At 34.2% G+C, this 23,929-nt stretch overlaps 1 protein-coding gene across 1 annotated transcript; it reads right to left on the minus strand.

Annotated features, from left to right (window-relative positions):
- Positions 1–22,025: 22,025 nt before the first annotated feature.
- On the minus strand, positions 22,026–23,866 carry LOC143921220 (uncharacterized). Its single transcript, XM_077444427.1, has 3 exons — positions 23,728–23,866; positions 23,439–23,621; positions 22,026–23,355 (listed from the first exon to the last, which is right to left on the minus strand). The coding sequence occupies exons 1-3, from the start codon at positions 23,792–23,794 to the stop codon at positions 23,120–23,122; spliced, it is 486 nt and encodes a 161-aa protein (XP_077300553.1). The 5' UTR covers positions 23,795–23,866; the 3' UTR covers positions 22,026–23,119.
- Positions 23,867–23,929: the final 63 nt, after the last annotated feature.

Raw genomic sequence — 23,929 nt, forward strand, 5'->3', positions numbered from 1 at the left:
TTAACTTCGTTATATTTTCATCGCTTTCCCACAAATGCAATTAAAACTTCAAAGTATGCATTTAAATCGAATTTTATTTTTTATCGTCTGGGCCTTTATATAACTCAATTATAAACCTATAAATAAAATATATTACATAATGACGACGAGAGGAAAAAAAAGATTTTACAACCATAATTTGCCGATATATGTATCTGTACAATATTATAGACTGCGACATGTCCCATTATTTCTGTACGATAAAGCGAAAATAAATTTAAGATATGAATCGATTCCCAGTTTTGCTTCGAGCATTTACATATTTTCGATGCGAAATAAATTATTCATATTTTGAATATATAGGAAATTGTGCGGGAGAAAAGTTCCATGACTCACAGGTGAGCTTAATTACGGTAATTTTTACAAATTAAAACTATCATTAATTTCTCAATATGGGGATGACATAATTTTATTTCAATTTATATAGAGTAACCAGCAGAATATATTGACTGAACAGAATATATATGTAGACTAACCAACAGAATATATAGTAACTTAAATAGACTTAACCACCAGAATAGACTAGTGGTTAGCACGGTTTCAAATCCCACTGGTTTATGCTCTCCAGACCATGGATTTGTGACTCCATATTGATCGTTTCCTATCAGAGTTTGCCAATTTATCTGATTTTCATTGAAACGGTTCCAAAAAATTGGCATTATTTCCCATTTTATTGCAAATCTCGAGTTTTCAACAATCTCGAATTTCGCTGAAATGTATAAAATGCTGCAAATTTACAAATTTGACCATAAATGTCTCTGTGGATATTAATAATATTTGTATCAAATGTTTCTGGCCAGGAAGGCGGATTGGGGTTACCTGTTAGGCCTTCCGAATTGAAATAAAATAAAATATTACAACTAATGTACATGTATATTTATAGCGTGTGCGAGACAGGATAAAACAATTATATTTTGTATTATCATTTTAATATATTATAGACAGGTCTACCTCACGGGCCCGAATGTGAAAAGCCCGAAAACGCAAATATTGGAAGGCAAAGATCGAAAATCGAAAGATCTTAAGTCGAAAGATAAAAAGAGGGTACATACTCACTTAATTTGCGCGAGCAGGAGACAACAGGAACAAGAGGAACAGGCTTTTCCTCCCGTATTCTGCGCGCGGAGGAAAAGCCTGTTCCTCTTGTTCCTGTTGTATCCTGCTCGCGCAAATTAAGTGAGTATGTACGTGAGTATGTACCGTTTACCATGCACCCTTTTTTTTGATCTTTCGACTTAAGATCTTTCGATTTTCGATCTTTGCCTTCCGATATTTGCTTTTTTGGGCGTTTCACATTCGGGCCCGTCACGGAGACCGATTATAGACATACATATTTGATGGTTTTAGAAAATAATGATTTAAAATTGGACATTGTGGAACATTTAAAAAAAAGAATCCAAGAATCGTAACTATTCTCCATCTAGTTAACGTAAATTAGTTTTCGTTGATGTAATTTTTGAATAACAAAAATAATAAACGAAAATATATTTTTTCTTTTGTTTTTTATTTTTATTTTTTTCATATTATTATATTTTTTTGACAGGTTTAATGCGAGAATACTTCAGATGCCGAAAATGCAATTTCAAAATTAAGACCAGGTAAATTCTGTCGCAATTAAATGATTTTTTTGCCAATGAAAATAAGGAAAATGTTTCTCATAGAACATTTAGCCCCAATATCGAAAGGGGTCGGGTCGCGTATTTATAATGGCGGCAAAGCTTTCCGGGTCGTTTGACTTCAATTACATTATGGCAAGCAATTGGCAAGGTAATGCCAGAGTCGAAGCAATTAGCGACGACGCCGATGGCCAATCAGCCAGGTATTCTGTTTACCATCGAGGTTGACTTCCATCGGAAAACTCTCGGAAACGAAATTTTTGCGTTCATGCCTCAGTACATATTCGTAGCTATGTGCTGTACGTTTCTACTAAACTCTTTCGTACGTAATGTGAAAATGGGGCTTTTCTCGGATTTTCTCCGAGCGGCGAGCTTTTCTTTTTTAACCCCCCCTTTCCTTCCCCACTCTTCTAACGCCTTCCTCTAACTCCTCTCGACCCTCCTACAATCCAACCTAGATTTTCTTTTGACGTTCGCGCCGCACACATAAACGTCAATTTCCACCCGTGAAAACCCCTCCACATAATCATAAAAACGGAGAAGTCTTCACTCATTTTCATTTTGTTTTCAACACCAACCACTCTCAACGACATCCGTTGGAAATTTTTTTTTGACCATGATATCAAAAGAAAAAAATGCTGTAAATGCTGATGGTGTTGGTATTGTTTCTATAACCAAAATCGTGTGTTTCGTGATAGAAGTCGTAGTTGGTGATTCTCAAATTATCTCTGAAAAGTTGACACCAGAAAAAAACCTGACATTTTTTAAATTAAAAATTTTATAATCCCAACATTCTTAATCCATCTCTTTAACTCAAGCATTACAACATTTTATATTTAATTATGTACACAGGGCCGTTAAATATTCTAGAAGTGAACCATGTTTTTTTAATTCTCCGATTTCGATTAATAAAATTATTTATATTTATTTATTTATTATTAAATAGCAAATTGCTAAAGAATTATTTAACAATTAACAATTTTAAACTAAAACTAACTATAATATAACATAGGTAGCAAAATTAACAAAACTATAATTAGTTACCCTAAAATAATATAATATAATTCCAAACATAGCATTTTTTAAACTTACATATATGTATAATTACGTCATCTTCCACAGAGGTATCTATTTACACCCCCCAAGAAAGCACCAATGTTACTAGCACCTTTAATGTTCTCAGGAAGGGCATTATATATTTGAACACCTCTGTGGAAAACACCTCCTGCAGTTTTTGCTTTCTTAACTCTACCTATAATTAATTTATTTCTATTTCTAGTTTTATAATTATGTATAGCTCTATTCCTAACTATGTGATTATTAAAATATTTGGGTAATAAATTCTTATCTAGCTTATATACAAATTTTAAAGTGCTTAATTTAAGACTATTTCTACCTATAATATCCAACCATTTCGATCCATCAAATATTCCTACATTTCATCACATTCAATTTTGTACGCATTGCTCTATTCTGCACTTTCTGCACTTTATCAATACACATTCCATTAAATAGATTGAGCACTGTAACGCAATTATAAATTAATATTTTACTTTTTATACTTTCTACTAAATTTCTTAACCTACAAAGTACACCAACTTTTTTTGCCATTTTTTTTAATAATATAATCTGCGTGTACCTTAAAACTTAATTTCCAATTTAAATAAATACCTAAATACTTATATTATCTACTACTTCTACCATTCTCTCATCCATCACTCACTCACAACGCTTTTATTATTAATCCACATCATCTTAGTCTTACTTAAGTTCACTTTCAGTTTATTCTCACATAACCAATCACTTACATCCTGTAATTCCCTACATAAAATATCACTAACTTGCACATCATTACCTACAATATAAACTAACGTATCATCCGCATATATATGAAATGTACATACATTAAATACTTTCACCAAATCATTAATATATGTATATAAAACAAACAACAGAGGTCCTAATTTAGAACCCTGTGGTTGTTCTTTCATTTTCTCACAGCTGTCCAAAAAGTCCATCAACTACATATATAATAATAATTCCCGTCATAAAACTCTCGAGCTTATTTAAAGCTCGTTTATCTGCTATTATCTCAAATTATCAAATTGTTATTATATAAAGAAAGTTTGAAAAAGTCAAATGCTTCACAATACGGAATCATATGAAAATGGTTGAGAGCCGCTATTCTAGACGATATCGATGCCCTTTAGCGAATTGTAAATATTTATCGTAAGAGGCAGAATCATAATTAACGACAAAGATATTAGGTTCAGTTTTAATTAATGCCGAAAGTCGATTACGTAGAAACGTATCGAATTTCCCAAAATTTTCTCGCGTGAAAATTAATTTCGGCGGAGATTGAACGTTTGTGTATCAAATCGAATCAAAACAAACACCTAAATATAAATGTAGGTATATAAAACTGAAAATATATTTATTCAGAGTTTTATCAATCATACCTCATATGATTGATATGTATCGTCAAAAAAATGCACAACAAAATATTTTATGCTAGGTATTGCAAAATATTTATGACGAAACCACTGTCGTTATATTATATTATAACGATAGTGTTTTCGTCATAAGAAACCTAGTATCACTAATTTCGTTTAATTATTTTAGCGTAATTCAAATTAAATCACTAATTTCTAAAAACGACAGTAATTCCTAATTGTTTGTTTAACTTAGTATTATTTGAAGTCTACTATACGCTATACCTATGTACATATATGTATGTATTTGCTTACCTTTAAAGAGATATAATATAAAAAGATGATTTTAGATATATATTTATAATAAGGTTTTCATTTCTTTATATCGACTTTTCTTACCGTAATCTTACTAAGATACGACCGACCTTTCACGATTTTTTGTAATATTCCAAGTATTCTAAAAGTAAATTCGAACAATTAAGTTTATTGAAGACATACTTCATATTAGAAAGAAATATTTTAATAAATTATTTATTTTATTTATATTAAAATAATATGCACATATATTTAGAACACGTTTCTAAGCGATGGCGATGGTTTAAAATGATAATATGTAGATTTGGATTAGGCTATACTTCATATGCGTATTGCAAACCTCTATAATTCGAATTATGTCATTACGAAAAAAAATATATCAACCGAAATAATTATTTTCACGGGAAGCCCCTTGTACACGTGCCTCACAAATGCGAAAGAAACGGGGAATTCAGTTGGCTGCGCTCAACAACGCTTATTATACATATATTATTTGACATTTAATACACAATAAAATGTTTTTTATAGCTAATTACAATAATTAACCTCGCAGATTTTGAATTATTTTAACTTAAAATACACAATTTTTACCTGGACGCTTGACGTCCAGCACAGGGAATGGCGGATTTTTAACACAGTAGGCTAATAATAATACGAAATTGTCGATATTATCATATTTTTTTTGAATATTTAATATTTAAAACATTTTAAACGAATGCATATTATGAAACGTGGCTAATCTAATAGGAAAAATTCATTTGTTTTTTTTATTAAATTTAAAAGAATATACTTACATACACAGCGGTCTTTATTTTATACTAGTGGCCTGTATGCACACAATTGTGATTGGATTTAGTGGTAGGTAACGGCATTCAGTCGCTTCCCGCTGGAGTTCTCAGAACTGACAGCGCAAGATCGTGGGACTGCATATCTGGTACGTGACTATAACAAGAGGTAAACAAACGCGTCGAAGAAGATGCAGTGAGCGACCTGCCCTTTATAAGCAAATACTTAGGCCACATGAAGGCATTATGGACGGAGCACTGGCAGTGCGTGAATCTCCTTAATCACCCAATAAATGCTGTGAAGCGACTTTGGCCTTTTATTTGGATCCTCCAACCACCTCTACGCAACAATACTATAGAAATGCTTTATGAAAAAATATTTATATTTAATATTTTGATATTTATATACGAAATTGTATATTAAATGAAATGAAAGTGAAACAGTCAGATGCAGAATAAGCCACAGGAAACTTGAGAAAAACGGTCAAATTTGAATAAACTTATACCGTATACCGATTTCGACAGTGACTAAAGGTTAACACTATCGAGTGTGGAAGTTCCGGGAGAGTTCGATTCCATTAGAATTCTCTGCGTTTTCGTCATAAGCGAAAGTTTTCGACGATTCAAAAAGTTCGGGGCTGAGGTTTAACCCGCTGCCGACCTTATCCTCTGGGGCTTTACGTGCACTAAGTCCAGAATATGCTCCAAAGTTTGCCAATAAACCTATGACCCGGACCGTCGTAATTTTGACCAGCGCGTTTTTGGTCCCTTTTATAGCTTTCTCACATGGAATCATATTCAGACTGAGCTCTCGGGAAAACAACTGCTGTTGTTGCAGCACCACGATTTTCTCATGTAATAGTATTTTTCTCATTCGCAGACAAATATTGATTTACAATGAAACAGGTTTACGAGATTCATATATGTATATATTTATGTACACTGAATAGCAGGCCTCACTCTATGTAGAATTGTACATATGACAATCTGAGCCGAACACATTTATATATGTACGCACATTCATGTGAAAAACAACCAAGAAAAATATGCTGCAAAAAGAGCTGTATTACGACACTTACCCCTAGCACCAATTTTTTAGAACTTAAATTTCAATATGTAGTATCATATTGAAAGTGTCACACTTAGTGAATGACATTGCCAAAACTAACCATCAAACTTGACTATGATAGAGGACATACACATTTTCCAATTCAAGATACTTAAGCAAATTCGTAGTAAATTGCCTATGAGTAACATCATTTCATCGTATCTCGTTAACGAATTTAATGATGGAAGCTATGACGTGTTCACGTGCAGTATATTGATGTTGTTTTTTTTTCGGTTTTTATAAACTTGTGGTTCTCAATTCGTTTAGTTCCCAGATACATATGTACTTTGCAACAGTGGCGAGTTCTTGTGCATATTCTTTATTTGTCATACTACAATAATACGCACTGGTATAATTTTTAAAATAATCCAATAAATATTCATTTTAATATGGAATACTACTGATATAGGATAAATTCAATATGATAAAATGGATAAATAAATCAAACGCCTTTAAGTTTTTAAATAACATATTTTAATAAATATTAAAATTAAAATTTATAAAGTCAATAGCCACGAGTTGACAATTTTCTGACTACAGTATGCATCATCATCATCAATGATATTATAATATACTCGTGCTGTGCCCGATGAAATATCATTGTATGGGTTATGGCACATTAAGCTATTAATTTAAAAAATAAATGTGTCGGTTCTGTGTTTGATCCGCACGCGGTCATATTTTTTTCAAATACCTTCTAAATTAATTTAATTCAATATTTATATTTAATTGTTTGGTAAAAAATGGTAAAAATTACCTACCTACCTACATATAAACAATATACATACAACACCAATAGACAAATTAATTAAATAAATTTACAATAGATGGCGCTAAATTCTCAGAGACTTTTTGACTTAGAGAAAACATTGGTAGCAAACAGTATACATACATATATAGAAGTTGTTTTTTTGATCTGTTATTATGTTCGTATTATATTCGTATGTTTTGTTGGCATTGTTTTAATTGTGACGTACATATGTCTAATCGAAACGACTATTATAGTACGGCAAGTGTTATCGCATACAGATACACATACACACAGAAGAGCGCTATTATATACGTATAATATGATGATGAGCATCATCAGGGCGCTAGAAATTATATTGATTAGCTTGCACTAATGACTTTGGAGCCGAAACGAACGACATTCTCCTCCTGCCTCCTTCTTGTCCACCCCCCAGGTCACCTCATGAATTGATTCAAGATCATCTATTTCGAGCCCTTTGAGTGCTTCTGACAAAGCGTTCATTAGGGATGCGTGCGGGTGATCGATGCAATCAATGTTCAATACTGAATTGGTCGGCTTAAAAAACGTTTAATATAAATTTATTTAGTTTTATATAGTTAATGCGAGGTAAAAATATAAAATTCCGACGAATAATAATCGTCATACTTATGATTATTTTTCGAATGGTTCCTATTTCAAGAGCTATTCGACTTTTCAATGAAATCTTTGCTGCCGTCCCTGAATGCGATATTTTCCACCTAGGTGAGCGTATATTATTTTTAAATATTTATCTGGTAAGCTGCGCTCATCATCATTTTCTTAATTTGAATGTGATGTATAAGTGGAATAATAATCTACTCTCTTCCATTTGGCCCTCCCAGGGATGTTTTGTATTTGTAGCTTGTTCTTATTTATCGGAACAGGCTGCAGTTGCAAGAGATTCCCTTCTTTATATTTTTACTACTTATTAAATTATCTTTGTATTTTATTACTCATTTAAATTTTCATTTCTCCGCTATTTTATTACTTTATTGTTTTTTATGATTGTGTTTAAATGTTGTTTTTTTATCTTATTTTTTTGCTTTTGCTTTTTGTTCTATATATTTATTTTTTGTTTTTCTCCCCCTCTTGTTTTATTATCTAACCCATTGTGGCGCATTAGGTTCTTCCTGTAATACCCCAATGGTACAAAACTTTTAAATAAATAAATAAATGATCAGATTTTCCCTTCCATTTTCACAAATGGCGTCCGTCCTGGCGAATTATACGACCATTTTTCATTATACGGGTGATTTGATATGACCCACCGATCCTGTTGAGGGCCTACTCTCTTCTTGCTTTTCGTCCTGGAAAATAATATAACTCGATAGCGTTGGTGGGGGAGGTAGGTGGATAAGATAATGCCGCGTCGGAGAGGAGAACTTCCGTCGGTGACCGGCCGTCATTCATTTCCTCTAAAACATTAATTTCCTTTTACGATCTGCGTGCCACTAAGACAAAACAAAATCTGAATTGCGATTAATAGGATCACACTCGTCTGAAAAATATATACATTTCCAACGAGTCCAAGTTTTCACTCCAATTCGTTCATGAACATACTAGCTTGTTTATACGCCTATTGGTTAGAGCTTAAGTGCCAACAGTCAAAAGCATGAAAATTTTGGGTTTCAAAACATTTGACACCCAAAAAAGTCGAGTATTTAGAAAGGAAATCCAATGGAAACTACATTAAGATGTTGCTATTATTCTCGTTTCCGCTAATATTAAACATATTGCAACCCAAGGAAAACATATATGTATGTATGTAAATATGTATATATACAAAAATATTCGGGTGTGACCAACCCATGACTTTATCTATGTATTTGAGAAATATAAGAAAGTCACAAAACAAAATTCTATATTGAACCGTAAAAACACATTAACACATACCGGCAGCATTATGAAATACTAATAGTTTTTCATAATGCTGCATTTTCGATACAAATTGAGCGCAAATGTAGCTTGAACCATATTGAACCATACAGACAGATTTAAAATATTAATAACTATGATAGCGATACAAATTGAGCGCAAATGTATGCACAAGACAAAAGCTCTACTTCCGGTTGTCGGATTTTGTTCAATTTTGTTTTTTTAATACTTGAAATCACTATCAGTATTATACACGTTAAATATTAAGAAAATAAAAATAATTTAAAAGGTCAAAATAAAATAATGAAATATTGTTTTAAAAAAAAATACTACTTCCGGTTTACTGATTCTGACCAAAACCGTATCAGCTTTAAGTTAGTACATAAAGAATACAAATATAAATTTTCAGCTTAATACGTTCAGTGTTGTGGACAGGATCCAGGCGACAACATTTTTGAGTTTTCTAATAAATCCCACTTCCGGTTCATTAAATTTGGTAATTTTTTTATTATTTCTACTTAAAATCACTATTTTTATTATACACAAATTAGACCAAAACCTTAGCAGCTCTAAGTTAGTACATAAAAAATAAAAATATGAATTTTCAGCTTAATACGTTCAGGGGTGTGAACACAGTAGTGGGCACAACATTTTTGACCTTTCTAAGAGGAAAAAATCCCACTTCCGGTTTATAAAACTTAATATATTTTTTTTATTTTCATCACATTAATACAAGAATTATACTTGATTTTTTTCGTGACGACCACACATGTTTAAGTGGTCAAAAAAATAGTGGAAGAAAAATCGAACAAGAGTAAACTGCCACTTCCGGTTAACGGATGCTTACCAAATTTTATAAATAACTTGATATTAAGCTTAAACTTCTAGATATGAAATCTCAGTTGAATTAACCAAACGGTTTTTGAGAAAAACATAAAAAACCTCGATTCTCTAGAGTAAAAGTACTACTTCCGGTTCAGATAAAAATATTTAAAAAATATAAGTTTATAAAAATTATTATTTTCATTACAAGCAAAAAAATTTCATTCTGATTGAGTTAGTGGTCTGGGAGATAATTTAATTCTAAAACTTACTGATCCGTGATCAGTAATCCATTTTCACATGATCACAAAACTTCATCTATTGTTACTACGTTCATAGATAAAGTAAAAAGGATGGGACACATGATTAAGAATACTTAAAATTATGCCTAATAGTTTGTGCATGAAAAAACTAGTTTGTTTTCTTGTGTATACTAAAACTGGGATATTGGTATGTGTATGAACAAACTAGTACGTTCACAAACGAACGAAATTTAAATTTGTATATACAAATATATTATGTCAAGGTTAATAACAATTCACATATTTTTGATACGTACTATCTACATACATATGTTATTCATCACCGCAATACAAACCGCAAAATATTTTTATTTCAATTTTGGCTCATTGAAATATTGTATACTAGCTGTATTACCCGGCTTCGCTCAGTGTTTATAATATAAACCGCTTAAACATGACTAAGCTAATAGTAAACATTTAATTAAAAAAAAAAAAAATTTAAAATTTTTTTTTTATTTATTTAAAAAAAAAAAAAAAAATAAAAAAAAAATAAAAAAAAAATTAAAAAAAAATTAAAAAAAAAATTAAAAAAAAAATTAAAAAAAAAAAAAAAAATCAAATTTTTTTTTTTGCCTTCTAGGGCTTCGCCCTCGGCGCCCCCCTGAGCCTTTGCCTTCTAGAGCTTCGCCCCTCCACGCCCCCATGAGCAATTGCCGTTTAGGGCTTCGCCCCCATGATCAGGTGCCTTTTAGGGCTTCGCCCCTCCGCGCCCCCATGATTAAATGCCGTCTAGGGCTTCGCCCCCCTTAGTTAATGCCTTTTAGGGCTTCGCCCCTCCACGTCCCCATGGTTAATTGCCGTCTAGGGCTTCGCCCCCATTATCAGTTGCCTTTTAGGGCTTCGCCCCTCCGCGCCCCCATTATTAAATGCCGTTTAGGGCTTCGCCCCCCTTAGCTTATGCCTTTTGGGGCTTCGCCCCTCCGCGCCCCCATGATTAACTGCCGTTTAGGGCTTCGCCCCCCTTAGCTAATGCCTTTTGGGGCTTCGCCCCTCCGCGCCCTCATGATTAAATGCCGTCTAGGGCTTCGTCCCCATGATCAGTTGCCGATAAGGGCTTCGCCCCTCCACGTCCCCATGGTTAATTGCCGTCTAGGGCTTCGCCCCCATGATCAGTTGCCTTTTAGGGCTTCGCCCCTCCGCGTCCCCATGATTAAATGCCGTTTAGGGCTTCGCCCCCCTTAGTAAATGCCTTTTGGGGCTTCGCCCCTCCGCGCCCCCATCATTAAATGCCGTCTAAGGCTTCGCCCCCATGATCAGTTGCCTTTTAGGGCTTCGCCCCTCCACGCCCCCATGGTTAAATGCCGTCTAGGGCTTCGCCCCCATGATCAGTTGCCTTTTAGGGCTTCGCCCCACCACGCCCCCATGATTAAATGCCGTCTAGGGCTTCGCCCCCCTTAGTTAATGCCTATTAGGGCTTCGCCCCTCCGCGCCCCCATGATTAATTGCCGTCTAGGGCTTCGCCCCCCTTAGTTAATGCCTTTTAGGGCTTCGCCCCTCCGCGCCCCCATGATTAAATGCCGTCTAGGGCTTCGCCCCCATGATCAGTCGCCGTTTAGGGCTTCGCCTCATAAGGCAGCGCCCCATGAGGCTGCCCCCCCCTGCGCCCCCTTCGGGGCCCCATGGGGGTGCGCCCCCTTGCGCCCCCTTCGGGGCCCCATGCGGCTAAGCTCCATAAGGCGGCGCCCCATAAGGCGGCGCCCCATAAGGCAGCGCCCCATAAGGCTGCGCCTCATAAGACTGCACCCCATAAGGCTACGCCCCATGAGGCTGCGCCCCCCTGCGCCCCCTTTGGGGCCCAAAGAGGCTGCGCCCCCCTGCGCCCCCTTCGGGGCCCCATGAGGCTGCGCTCCCCTGCACCCCATGAGGCTGCGCCCCCTTTGGGGCCCCATGGGGCTGCGCCCCATGAGGCTGCACCCCCTTCAGGGCCCCATGCGGCTAAGCTCCATAAGGCGGCGCCCCATAAGGCGGCGCCCCATAAGGCTGCGCCCCATAAGACTGCGCCCCATAAGGTTGCGCCCCATAAGGCTGCGGCCGATAAGGCTGAGCCCCATAAAGCTGCGCCCCTTATGGGGCCCCGCCAGGGGCGCCATAAGGGGCGCCATAACACTACTCGCCTTGCGCCCCCGCGGGGGTGAATCCATTGAATCGAAAAAAACAAATCGGCGCCCATGGATCGAAAAAAAAAAAAATCGAATCACGTGTTCGATGACGTCACCGATCTACGGACGACGACGACGACCAAGGATACATACATACATATATACAAAGTCTCTTTCCAAATTATAGATTAGATGTATGTACTGTGAATTTGAATATTTTTTGTGTAGAATTCAATTGTTTGGATTACATATTAATATATTGTTAACACGAGAGCTTACATATATTTCAGTGAAACTATTTTGGTTGTAAAAAAAAAAAATAAACCATGAAAGCATGATCAGTGATCGATGCTGAGTTCAAAGCTGTCACAATCTCCAATCTCCAAGTCGAATTTTCGCATCATAACTAAACTTAATATACTAATATATTAAATAAAAATATATATTTAATAAAAATATTATAGTCCATCCGCTGTAGGAAGACACTGCTAAAACGGACATGCTGTCCCTTTCACCCCATATCGACCAATAACATTTGCATGTACAATGTTCCACTGTCTATGTAATTAAATGCTGTTGGTCGAGAGGCGGTGTAAGGGACAGCATGTACGTATTTCCTAAGTATCCTACGATAGCTGAGTATTAAGTTCCAGGACCTGGACTACTTGAGTGGCCCCTTGACGGGACTTTTGACTGATCGATATTGTTATTTAATATTATTCTACATAAAAATACATATATTTCTTTAATGCTAAATGTTTATTATATTTCGATCCGCGCATTCTTCGTGTCCATATGCAATCGTACTTTTTATATCATACTTTATTATTAGATTATTTCAAAAAATGGCATTATATATACATATATAGGTATTTTTCTAATAGTTCTGATAGATTTTTCGCATCTTAAAATACATCTATAAGATTTTTTTTTGGTTTGTCCTAGGGTAAGGAATTATTTATTCCAGGGCCTGGGATTCCTCTTGGCGGCCCTGCCTGCGACGTACGTTTTATCTTTCATAATTATTAAATAAATTGAATAACGAGAATATTTTGGCTTTGAAAATCTTAATGCAGCCACTGGACATTTCCATAGGAGCGCTGATGATAATTTGCGACCAAAGCAAAATTTCACATGAGAACCACTGCTCCATAAATTAAATTGTACGTAGTGTGCCAGTCTCTTCCTTTCCTAATCTTATCCTACCACTTTAGAATCGCTCTAAAACCTTTATGAATGTACATAAATACATACATACATATAATACTTCTCCAACATTTCGCAGCATAAATAATATCAGTGACAAAGAGATATGTACCTTATTTTATCTAGATGATACATGTAATCGAATCTCGTACTGTATTTCCATTCCTCCGCATTCTTAAACGTCATTAACTTTTGTATTTTATCTGATTTAGGAGAAATGTATCCGAACTGCAGAAAACACTATTAATATTTGTGATTCTTAAATGATGGGATTTATACGGGAAAATATTTGTCTTTCTTAAAAAAGCTACATAAATGTTTAAAATACAACCAATAGATAAAACTTACAAATACCGTTTTCACCGCATGTCCGTTTTGAATACACTTTTTTGATTTTCGATTCTTAAATATATGTAGATATACACAAAGGACTTAGAATATTTTTTAATTAAAAGCATTCCCAATATTCCCAAAGTCAAATGTCAGGGTCTCGTTTTCACTATACCTACATACATATGTACATATAAAAAAATACCTACACAATATAATGGCTTTAGAAATTCTTCAGTGCCCTCGAACGTGGGACCGTTCCAGTTGTCATCTGCATATTTTCACTCTCAGGAAAATTGTGTCTGGCTAGAGGCACTGGCATGCGTTTATTTCCACTCCAACCTTGCACCATGAAAGCCTCCGTGACCTATTAAATGTTCTACAGCATCGGAAGAGTCACCCCTCTCACTAACGGAGAGCAACAAGCCGTTGTTGCTCGTGTACATAAATATGTATACACTTTGTAAATACGTATACAACTGGGCCTTTGTCTGACGAAATGTTTGAAGTTGAATAGTCTATAAATGTATGTATGTATATAACGTATGTAGATAGGCACTGTTTTGTATGCTGGGTTTCGCTTATATAAAGCAAGAGCAAAGTTTTTCAGTGGCAATGGTTCGATACGTACTCGTATATAGTAAATACATATATGGAGTCAAGTTAATGATCAATAATACATGTATGTATATATATATATGTATATATATATATATATATATATATATATATATATATATATATATATATATATATCATCATCATCATTTACAGCCATTCGCCATCCACTGCTGGATGAAGGCCTCTCCAACACGCTTCCACTCGTCTCTGTTTTGCGCAACACTCATCCATCTCATTCCGCACATTTTCCTAATTTCGTTCACCCATCTTCCTTGCGGTCTTCCTTTTACTCTTTTGCCTTCTCTCGGGTACCATTCAAGCACTTCTTTTGTCCACCTTTCGTCCATCCTCCTAGCTACGTGACCCGCCCATTGCCATTTCAATCTCTTCACTCTATCCACTATGTCCACTACCCTTGTCATATTTCTCACCCACGTGTTCCGCTTCCTGTCTTTCCTCGTTATGCCAAGCATACAGCGTTCCATACTTCTTTGAGTGCATTGGATTTTATTTTGCATCTTGGCGTTCAGTGTCCAAGTTTCACATCCATACGTCATCACTGGCAAAACGCATTGATCAAAGATCCTTTTCTTCAGGCAGAGTGGCATTTTTGATTTAAAAACAGCATTCATCCGTCCAAATGCACTCCACCCCAATTTCATACGTCTCTTTATCTCTTCATTTTTACTACCAGACATGTCAATTATTTGACCTAAATATAAATAATTATTTACTACTTCTACTGGTTTATCATCTAAGGGGATGCTATCAGGCATGCAATAACTATTGAACATTAGTTTAGTCTTATCTACGTTAATTTTTAATCCTACTTTTCTACTTTCCCTGTCCAGCTGTGTTAGTCTGATAAGTAGGTCAGCTGAATCACGAGCTACTAAAACTATATCGTCTGCGAACCGAAGGTGACTCAAAAAGCGACCATTGATGCTTACTCCGGCTGTATCCCAATCCAATTTCCTGAAAACTCCCTCAAGCACCGCATTGAATAACTTGGGCGAGATTGTATCTCCTTGTCTTACTCCTTTTCCTATGCTAAATCTATCTGTACCTGAAAAAATTTTAACTGAAGCTGTGGCATTCTTATATATTGTAGCTAACAGTCCCACATAGGGTTCCGGCACTCCCTGTGTTTTTAGAGCGTTAAGTACTGCATTATGACTAACTGTATCGAAGGCTTTCTCATAATCGACGAAACCTAGGCACAGTGGCCGTTGATATTCGTTGGCGCGCTCGATTAGTTCGCCAACTACTTGGAGGTGGTCCATTGTGCTGAAATTTGCCCTAAACCCTGCCTGCTCTATAGGTTGGTTCTCGTCGAGGATATTCTTCAGCCTTTCTGTAATAACCTTCGTGAAGAGCTTGTAGACCGCTGAAAGTAGACTAATGGGTCGGTAGTTCTTGATATCGCTTTTGTCGCCTTTTTTGTGTATTAAAATGATAGTTGCGTTATTCCATCCTTCTGGTATAGCTTGGTTCTGGATGCATTTGCTGAAAAGCCTAGCTAAGATATTAATTAGGGGGGGGCCGCCACATTTTAGTAAGTCGATGGGAATATTATCTTCCCCTGGGGTTTTACCATTCTTTGCAGTTTTTAGCGCGGCCTCTACTTCGCTAGGCAATACTGCAGGAACCCTTTGGCCGTGTGTCGATTCCAGAGTGGGGAATTGGCCGTTGTCGTTCTCGTATAGTTTTGCATAGAACGTGTAAACTCTGTCTATGATTTCTTCTCTATTCCTAATTATTACTCCGCTCTCTGATCTGATTGCGATCATTTGGTTTTTGCCTAAGAAAAGATCCTGTTTGCACTTTTTCAGGCTACGGTTATTCTTAATGGTATTTTCTATTAGCTTGCTGTTAAAATCCCTGACATCCCTGACTATTCTCTTCTTAATTTCCTTATTTACTAGATTGTATTCGGGATATATATATATATATGTATGTAATTGATCAAACTATTAGGTTTCAAAGAGCAGGCGTTGTCTGGGTATACTTAAAATAAGAATCACCTAATTAAGTGGTTCGCTTATAAAATAAAGCTCATCAATCAATGGAAATAGATATCTACGGTTTGCCTACTGTCAAGCTAATTGAAATAAGATACAGTCTGTTCCTGCCAATAATTAATTAATTAATTAAGTATTTTAATATTATGTATAACTTATTGTTTCGATATAAAAACATACATTTTTTTTCGTTTTCGTTTTTCTTTCATTGAGTTCTTCCATATCTCGCAAAATTAATTTGATACAAGCAGTTTGTTGTACGGAAAAATTCAAGTTTTCCACGACATTTTCTTATCTGGTACATGGCCACAATATATATATATGCATACATATATATATATATATATATATATATATATATATATATATATATATATATATATATATATATATACATATATTGGATGTATTTGCAAAATTTACAAGAAAATGCTAGAATAAAATTTAATCAACTTAAAACATCTCTCAGATTCCATCAACTTTTTCATTGAAAGTTTGGTGAAAATTGGCGTAACAGATTCAAAGATCTTTCATTACTAACTAATTTTTGTAAATTATGTTTATGTACATATTTATATTATTAAGCCTTTTACGTAATACAAAATAATAATAGAATATTGGTATAAAGGGCTATGATTACGAAATTAATTAATATAAATTTTAATATTGTTTTATGGCTTCGATAATAATACAAGTGATTATTTTTTATTACAATATTTTAAATGTAAAATATTCTCCTCAGTTCGTTTCTACATATTTGACAATATACATGTAAAATGCAAAGCAAATGATAAATATAGCTTGGAAAATGACGGACTAGAATCAACCGAAAACGGTCATTTCCGGTTAGTTGATTTTACCAAAGTTTAATGAAATTAGCTAATTCGTAAGTACACCTCATCAAATTTACAATTCGTATTTATTCAAAGAATAGTTCGCCGAAGGATGAAGGATCTTTTTTTTAAAACACTTTTAGTTCGAAATTGTACCAATTTTATATTATATATCTATAAAAAATATATGTATGATTCATTATCTTTTACAAATATAAAATAAGGATACAAATATTTTATATTTATGGATTCCTGATATAAATAATTATTTGAATTAAATGGTCAATGTGTTAATATTAAATATTATAGTAATATCAATTTGAATTTCATCAATATATGTATGTATGTATGTATGTACATATGTGATACATAGGACTAAGCACACCAACCATTTATAAATTGTGCGTCGCATTTTCATTAGTTTTATTTTAAACTAGCTGAACCAGGCTGCGTTGCAATGCCACAATAACGCATGCAATTCCCGTTCCCGTTCCCGTTCTCGTTCCCGTTCCCGTTCCCATTTGTCGGAAAAACTCAGGCAGCGAACACATTGGTCGCGACGCTAAAACATTTGAAATTATAGCGTTGCAATGACATTCATTCCCGTTTTTCCCGTTTCCGTTCCCATTTTTCCCCCGATTTTTTTTTCACAGTAATCTTCTCGGACATGCGGCGAAAACATTTGAAATTATAGCGTTGCAATGAGACTCATTCCCGTTTTTCCCGTTTCCGTTCCTGTTTATTCCCATTTTTTTTTCACAGTAATCTTCCCGGACTTGCATACAACAGATCCTGAAAGTTCCATCGTAATCGGTTCAGTGGTTTAGGAGCCTATTCGAGACACACACACACACGGACATTCATTTTTATATATACATATATAGATAGATAAATCTTGCAAATTAGTAAAATAATTAAAACATTAATTTCAATTTCTTCATCGATATATTTATATGCATGAAAATACACAATCAATAAATTAACTGAATTAATTTGATTTCATTATTTTTGTATTAAATATAACATCTTGATTTTATTATATACTAGTGGTTTTACCCGGCTTCGCTTGGTATTTGTAATATAAACCGCTTAAACATGGCTAATCTAATATTAAACATTTTATTTAATTTATTTGAATAGTTTTATTTTATTTCAATTTATTTGAATGTTCATTTTTTTTATTAAATTTAACGTCACGGATTCTCCCACCCAAACCTTACATATAAAGTTTATTTCGAAATTATATATTTGATTTTGTATAAAATAAAACCAATACAGCAAAGAGGTAGAAAATTATTAAGATTCCATATATTGCATATGTGTATGAAAAATAATAATAAATATAAATTATACGTTATTTTTTTGTATATTTTATTGAAAACCAATGCTGAAACATAAAAGCATAAAAAAATATTTATTTTCAGGATGAAAAAGCAATTATTTTTATGCATATTTTTTTTGATTAGTTATTTTTTATAGGAGCTAGGAGCCGCCAAACATCAATAAAATCGCCTCTTTTTTACACCCACGAAAAGAGTCCAGCGTGCTTATTTAACGGTCGATTTTAAAAAAAATACGCGCATAGTTGCACAGAAAATATCTTTCTCATACCGATGATGAAACTTTTTAAAAAATTGGTCCAGTTTCGGAGGAGAAAATAGGAGAATACGAAACCTCGATTTTGTCAATTTAAAATACGTTTTATCTGGTCGAAGCGCAACTGTCGCATTCACTCAATATATATATATTGATATATATTGTCGCATTCACTCAATATATACATTCACTCAATATATATATCGAAGAAAGGAACGGCAACAAAATTAAGGTTTCGGTTGTACAGCCCTCTTAAGAAAAACTTTCATAAGGGTAAGTGGAATATTTGTCAAAATTATTTAACGTTACTGTAAGTTGTACAAATAAATAAGTTAACCGGATCATTTAGTTTCCCCAAAACGCCTAAAAGTATTTAAGAATGATTTGAATTGTACAAATCTTTTCACTTTTTAAAAACAACACGCCGTACTAATACGAGTACAATTACACAAGACGAGCCTTAAATTCAAAAGCGTCGTTGTTACAATACTCGAAATAAAATTGTTCCTGAGAACATATTGCAAAAGACAAACAAACACACACGCACCCAAACAAAAGTGACGAGATAGAAAAACTCACCGTTGGAGGCTTCGGACACGCGGGAGGACGGGGGACGGCTACGCAACAGCATCCGAGCTTCCATCTTCGTCAGCAGCACGTGCTGTTCTCAGCATGGAATCAATAGGGCAGAGAGAGAGAGAGAGAGAGCGCTCTTCGTCAGGAGGACACGAAGAGGTGGTGTTGTGTGCAGCGCGAACTCGGCCGCAGACGCAAATGTGCGGACGCGCGAGCGAGAAGAGTGCGAGCGAACGTGTGCGAGAGAGGGACGGCGATAGGATTAGTATAGGATGTGCGCTCGATTCGACGGCCAGGGGCGCACTGCCCCGGCCGGGTCTCCCCCAGGCTGCTTTCCGACAACCCTGTGCGCATGCTTTCCGCGCTTTTCCGACGACACCTGCTGCCAATCACATACATACACACCTACGTCATTCCGATGCCAAATGTTAGGTGTGGGTGAATGTGACTTGGTGTTAAAACTCTGTAGCATCTCGATGGCATTGCTTTTCTTATAAGCACTACATACATACATACATATATAGTCTCTGGGAAAAAATTGAAAAGCTCTACAAAAATGGTTCGAAGCACGCGAGCTACATACATATATTCTAAGAACCCTAACTTTTGTTTATACAATTACAAAGCAAACTTTGAAAAATGAAAATTAGAGATTTTTTTCCTATTAACACCATACTACTGTTCCCGATATTTTAAAACCAACCAACCTCAGTAAATATTTTAACAATTTTTCTATCAGGCAACGAGTCACTGATGCTACATTCCGTTTTAAGCTCCTATATGATTTCCTCGATTGTCCCGATTTACTGAGTGAGGTTGGTTTCAGGATCCTAGTTAGGTATTGGTTTTGATTGATTGATCCATTTATATTTCTGTTTTATAATTATCGATATATTACATATATTATTTACAATTATAGATATTAATGATAATTATTCTTTTTTTTTTAAATATTCATAGCACTATATTGTATACTTGATATTTTTTTATATTTACGTATATCCTTCTATATGTATATTACACTAGTTGTTTTACCCGGCTTCGCTCAGTGTTTGTAATATAAACAGATTAAACATGGCGAATCTAATAGTAAATATTCATTTGTTTTTTTATTAAATTTATTTGAATCGAGAAAAAAAATATCGAATCGTTATCATAGAAACTTTCATTTGTTTTCGATGTTACCAACCAATATTACATACATACTTACATACTTTACAAGTCTCTTTAGAAATTATATATTAGATATATTGTTATTTGTAAAAATCTCTAATTGGGGTTAGATGTTATTTTGTTTCTCTTTATTTTTATACATTTCTACATCTGTTATGTTGATTTTTCAATAAATAAAATAAAAAATGTTTAAAAATAACTATATATACACATATATATGTATATCTGTATGGTAATTTTATATTATAACCACTTTTGAATATATTTTTTCCTTCAGTATACATATGTATATATCATCATCACAGCCATTCACCATTTGCTGCTGGATGAAAGCCTCTCTAACGCGCTTCTATTCGTCTCTGTTTGAGCAACCCTCATCCATCTCACAATACAAATTTTTCTAATTTCACCCACTCATCTTCCTTGCACGCTTATAAATTCTCTCGGGTACATTCGAGCACTTCTTTTGTCCACTTTTCATCCGGTTTTCTAGCTACATGACCCGCCCATTTTTATTTCAATCTCTCAATATATATGTAGTTACATGTAAAATAAAGGTAATCTTAATTGAGGTAAGTTCATATTAATAAAGAAACGCATGAAAATAATTCATTGACTCTTAAATTTAATTGCATTGTTTTAGACGTACAAATAATGGACTTGCAAATTTTTTTTCCGAAGCACCAAAGACATGTTATAAGTAGTGAGCGGACCAGAAGCGTGCCGTTCATTGTTAATTGTTCGCGTTGTTTAAGGTTCGCCGAACCTCTTTTTTTGCACTCTAGCTTTGTAAATAGACCCAAAACACCCTGATTCCTGGAAAAAGCACGCTTCTTATCCGCCCTTTAGTTATAAGCAGACTTAGGCGACCAGGCTGCTTTAACCCAAAAAAAAAATCGTTCAACATTGTCAACCTTTTTTTTTGCTCTCTTACTTTGTAAGACAATAGTAATTGATAATAGTGAACCATTTTTTGTGGGCAAAAGAAAATTGGCCGCATAAGTTTGGTTATAAGTAGATATATGAAATTAATGCCTTTTTACTTATTATTATTCAACAGGTTTTCCCTTGGAAAACGAACATTTTGTTTTGTTTTGGCTTACAGAATTATTTCATGGTATTTCATTAATTGTGAACTGACGAGGGGTCGAGAAACAAAATCTTGAATTAGAAGTACACATATTATATAAATAATTAGAAAAAATAATAAAAATGTACAATTCTAACGATCAATTAATTAGCGTTATATATTGAAAAATAAATTTGTAATAATCACTATTGTTACTTTAATTGTGAGTTGGCTTCACTAGGCAAATATACGGAAATATGTGGAAAAGTTTATTGGTAGTGCCTTTAATTCTATAATATTTGTATATAATGTGCATTAAATATCTAAATTTAATTTGCAACACCACCTCCAATTTATGTTAAAACACTACAGCTGAAAAATAATACATGGAAATGATTAAGAAAAATGACTGCAATTAAAAAATTCCGATTTTTTTCTTAAGTGTATATATTCTTTTTTTTATAAAAACAAATTACAAATTTACACATCGTAAAATTGGAGTAGATAACAGTTCATATCTTACATTTAGTAAAATATACATTCATTTAAAATAATATATAAATTATTCTATTTAAAAAAAGGCACACACATAATTGGACGGAGAATATTTTAGGTGTTTGTTTAAATTAAATAATGCACATTTGAAGACTTTTGTTTATAAACTATAATATAAATATATATAAAATGTTCAAATGTTGAGGCACATTATTTTAAATTCGTTTATTTAATTCACTCCTCCTTTCTAGCACTTACTAAAAGTGATTACTTTTATTATAAAAAGAAAGAATACAGTTGGGAGTATATCAAAACTTTCATAACAATCCAACATTTATTTCTACTTTATTTTTTGACATTTGCTTTATACTGTTTTTATATAAATAATATCGTTTGGCGTTAAATTGATAATATGCGACGCATAATACATTTATGTATTTATAAATGGAGCAAAAGTTTTAGAGCATCACATTTCCAAAATGATGTCAAATGTCGGCAAGTTGTTTTAAAATATGTATTAAAATCGATTTTAATATGCCACTGCTTATTTTGAGACATATTATCATATAAAATAATTGTATACACTTGAAACTCGCTACAACACGAGAATGAGCCGTAAAACACACTGTAAACTTTATCCAAAACTAATATAATAATGTTATAAGTTTTCTTATGGAAAAAACTATAAACAATAAGGATTATAATAAAATACTTTTTCTATTAAACTAAAATTAATCGTGCCAGTTTGATGAATACAACATCTTCATATAGTAAATGTATTGCATTATATTGGGTAACAATTCTCAATCTTATAATATTATAGTACAAAGTTTACAATGTATTCCAGAGCATAATCATAATACTTATATATTTTTGTACATTACAAACAGTCAAAAGCGCATATGTATACCAAAAAATTAATTGCGACTTAAATTTAGCATAAAAATAAAAAATATAAAAATGGACGGTAATGTCAGAGATTCATCCAAGATAAATGAAAATATCAAATTTGGAGATATATTGGGCTCACGCTCAATTTACACAGTGAAGAAATTTCTGAAAATCAATCTCAGTGCATTGAAGATAGGCAGCGTTAGTAATAAAGGCAATGGCAAAGCGGAGAGATGAGGTGACGAGTTACATTCATCGGATGAGCAATAGCACTCTTCCCAATATACACCATTGTCGTATACACCCCAATTACACACTCCCGTCACACCAGTGTCGGCGACGGATGCACATCTTCGAATAACCTGACGCCAACGACCGTCCCCTGGAATTCAAGATAATAACAGTTAAAAGTGCATCTTATTTCACATTTGATAAAATATTAATCAAATACAAATGACTACGTACAAACGAAACCGATAGGACTCTGTTGAGTAATTTTCATACAAAAAGAACCAGGCATAGGCGATTCCTCACTATTGCATTCGACTGCTATATGTTCTGTTTTATCAAACCTTCTGTACGCTCCACAGTGGTCCTCTCCTTTGGGATCGCCTGATGATGCACACATATAGCATTTCACGGCGATACCTAATTGATAAAGTGGAATATGAATCATTGAATAGGCACGAAGTGACAAATTTGTATGTGAAATAGTAAATTAAGGGAATATTTATTATGTATGAATGACGATTACTTCGGTGTAGAAGGGTGAAAAAGAGAGCCAGTAGGAGGACGAGGGTGGAGCCCCCAGGGGCCCACATGATGGCGAAAGAGAGAAGCGGTTTTGACAGTTGAAAGCGGCACGCCCAACTGTTTGTCACATCGAAGCTGCCGAGTGCAATTACTTTACAGCCAGTACATTTTGATTCAAAAAGTAAAATAACATAATGAAGTTA

Source organism: Arctopsyche grandis, chromosome 13 (genome assembly GCF_051622035.1).
Source record: "Arctopsyche grandis isolate Sample6627 chromosome 13, ASM5162203v2, whole genome shotgun sequence".
In the NCBI taxonomy this organism is placed as follows: Eukaryota; Metazoa; Arthropoda; class Insecta; order Trichoptera; family Hydropsychidae; genus Arctopsyche; species Arctopsyche grandis.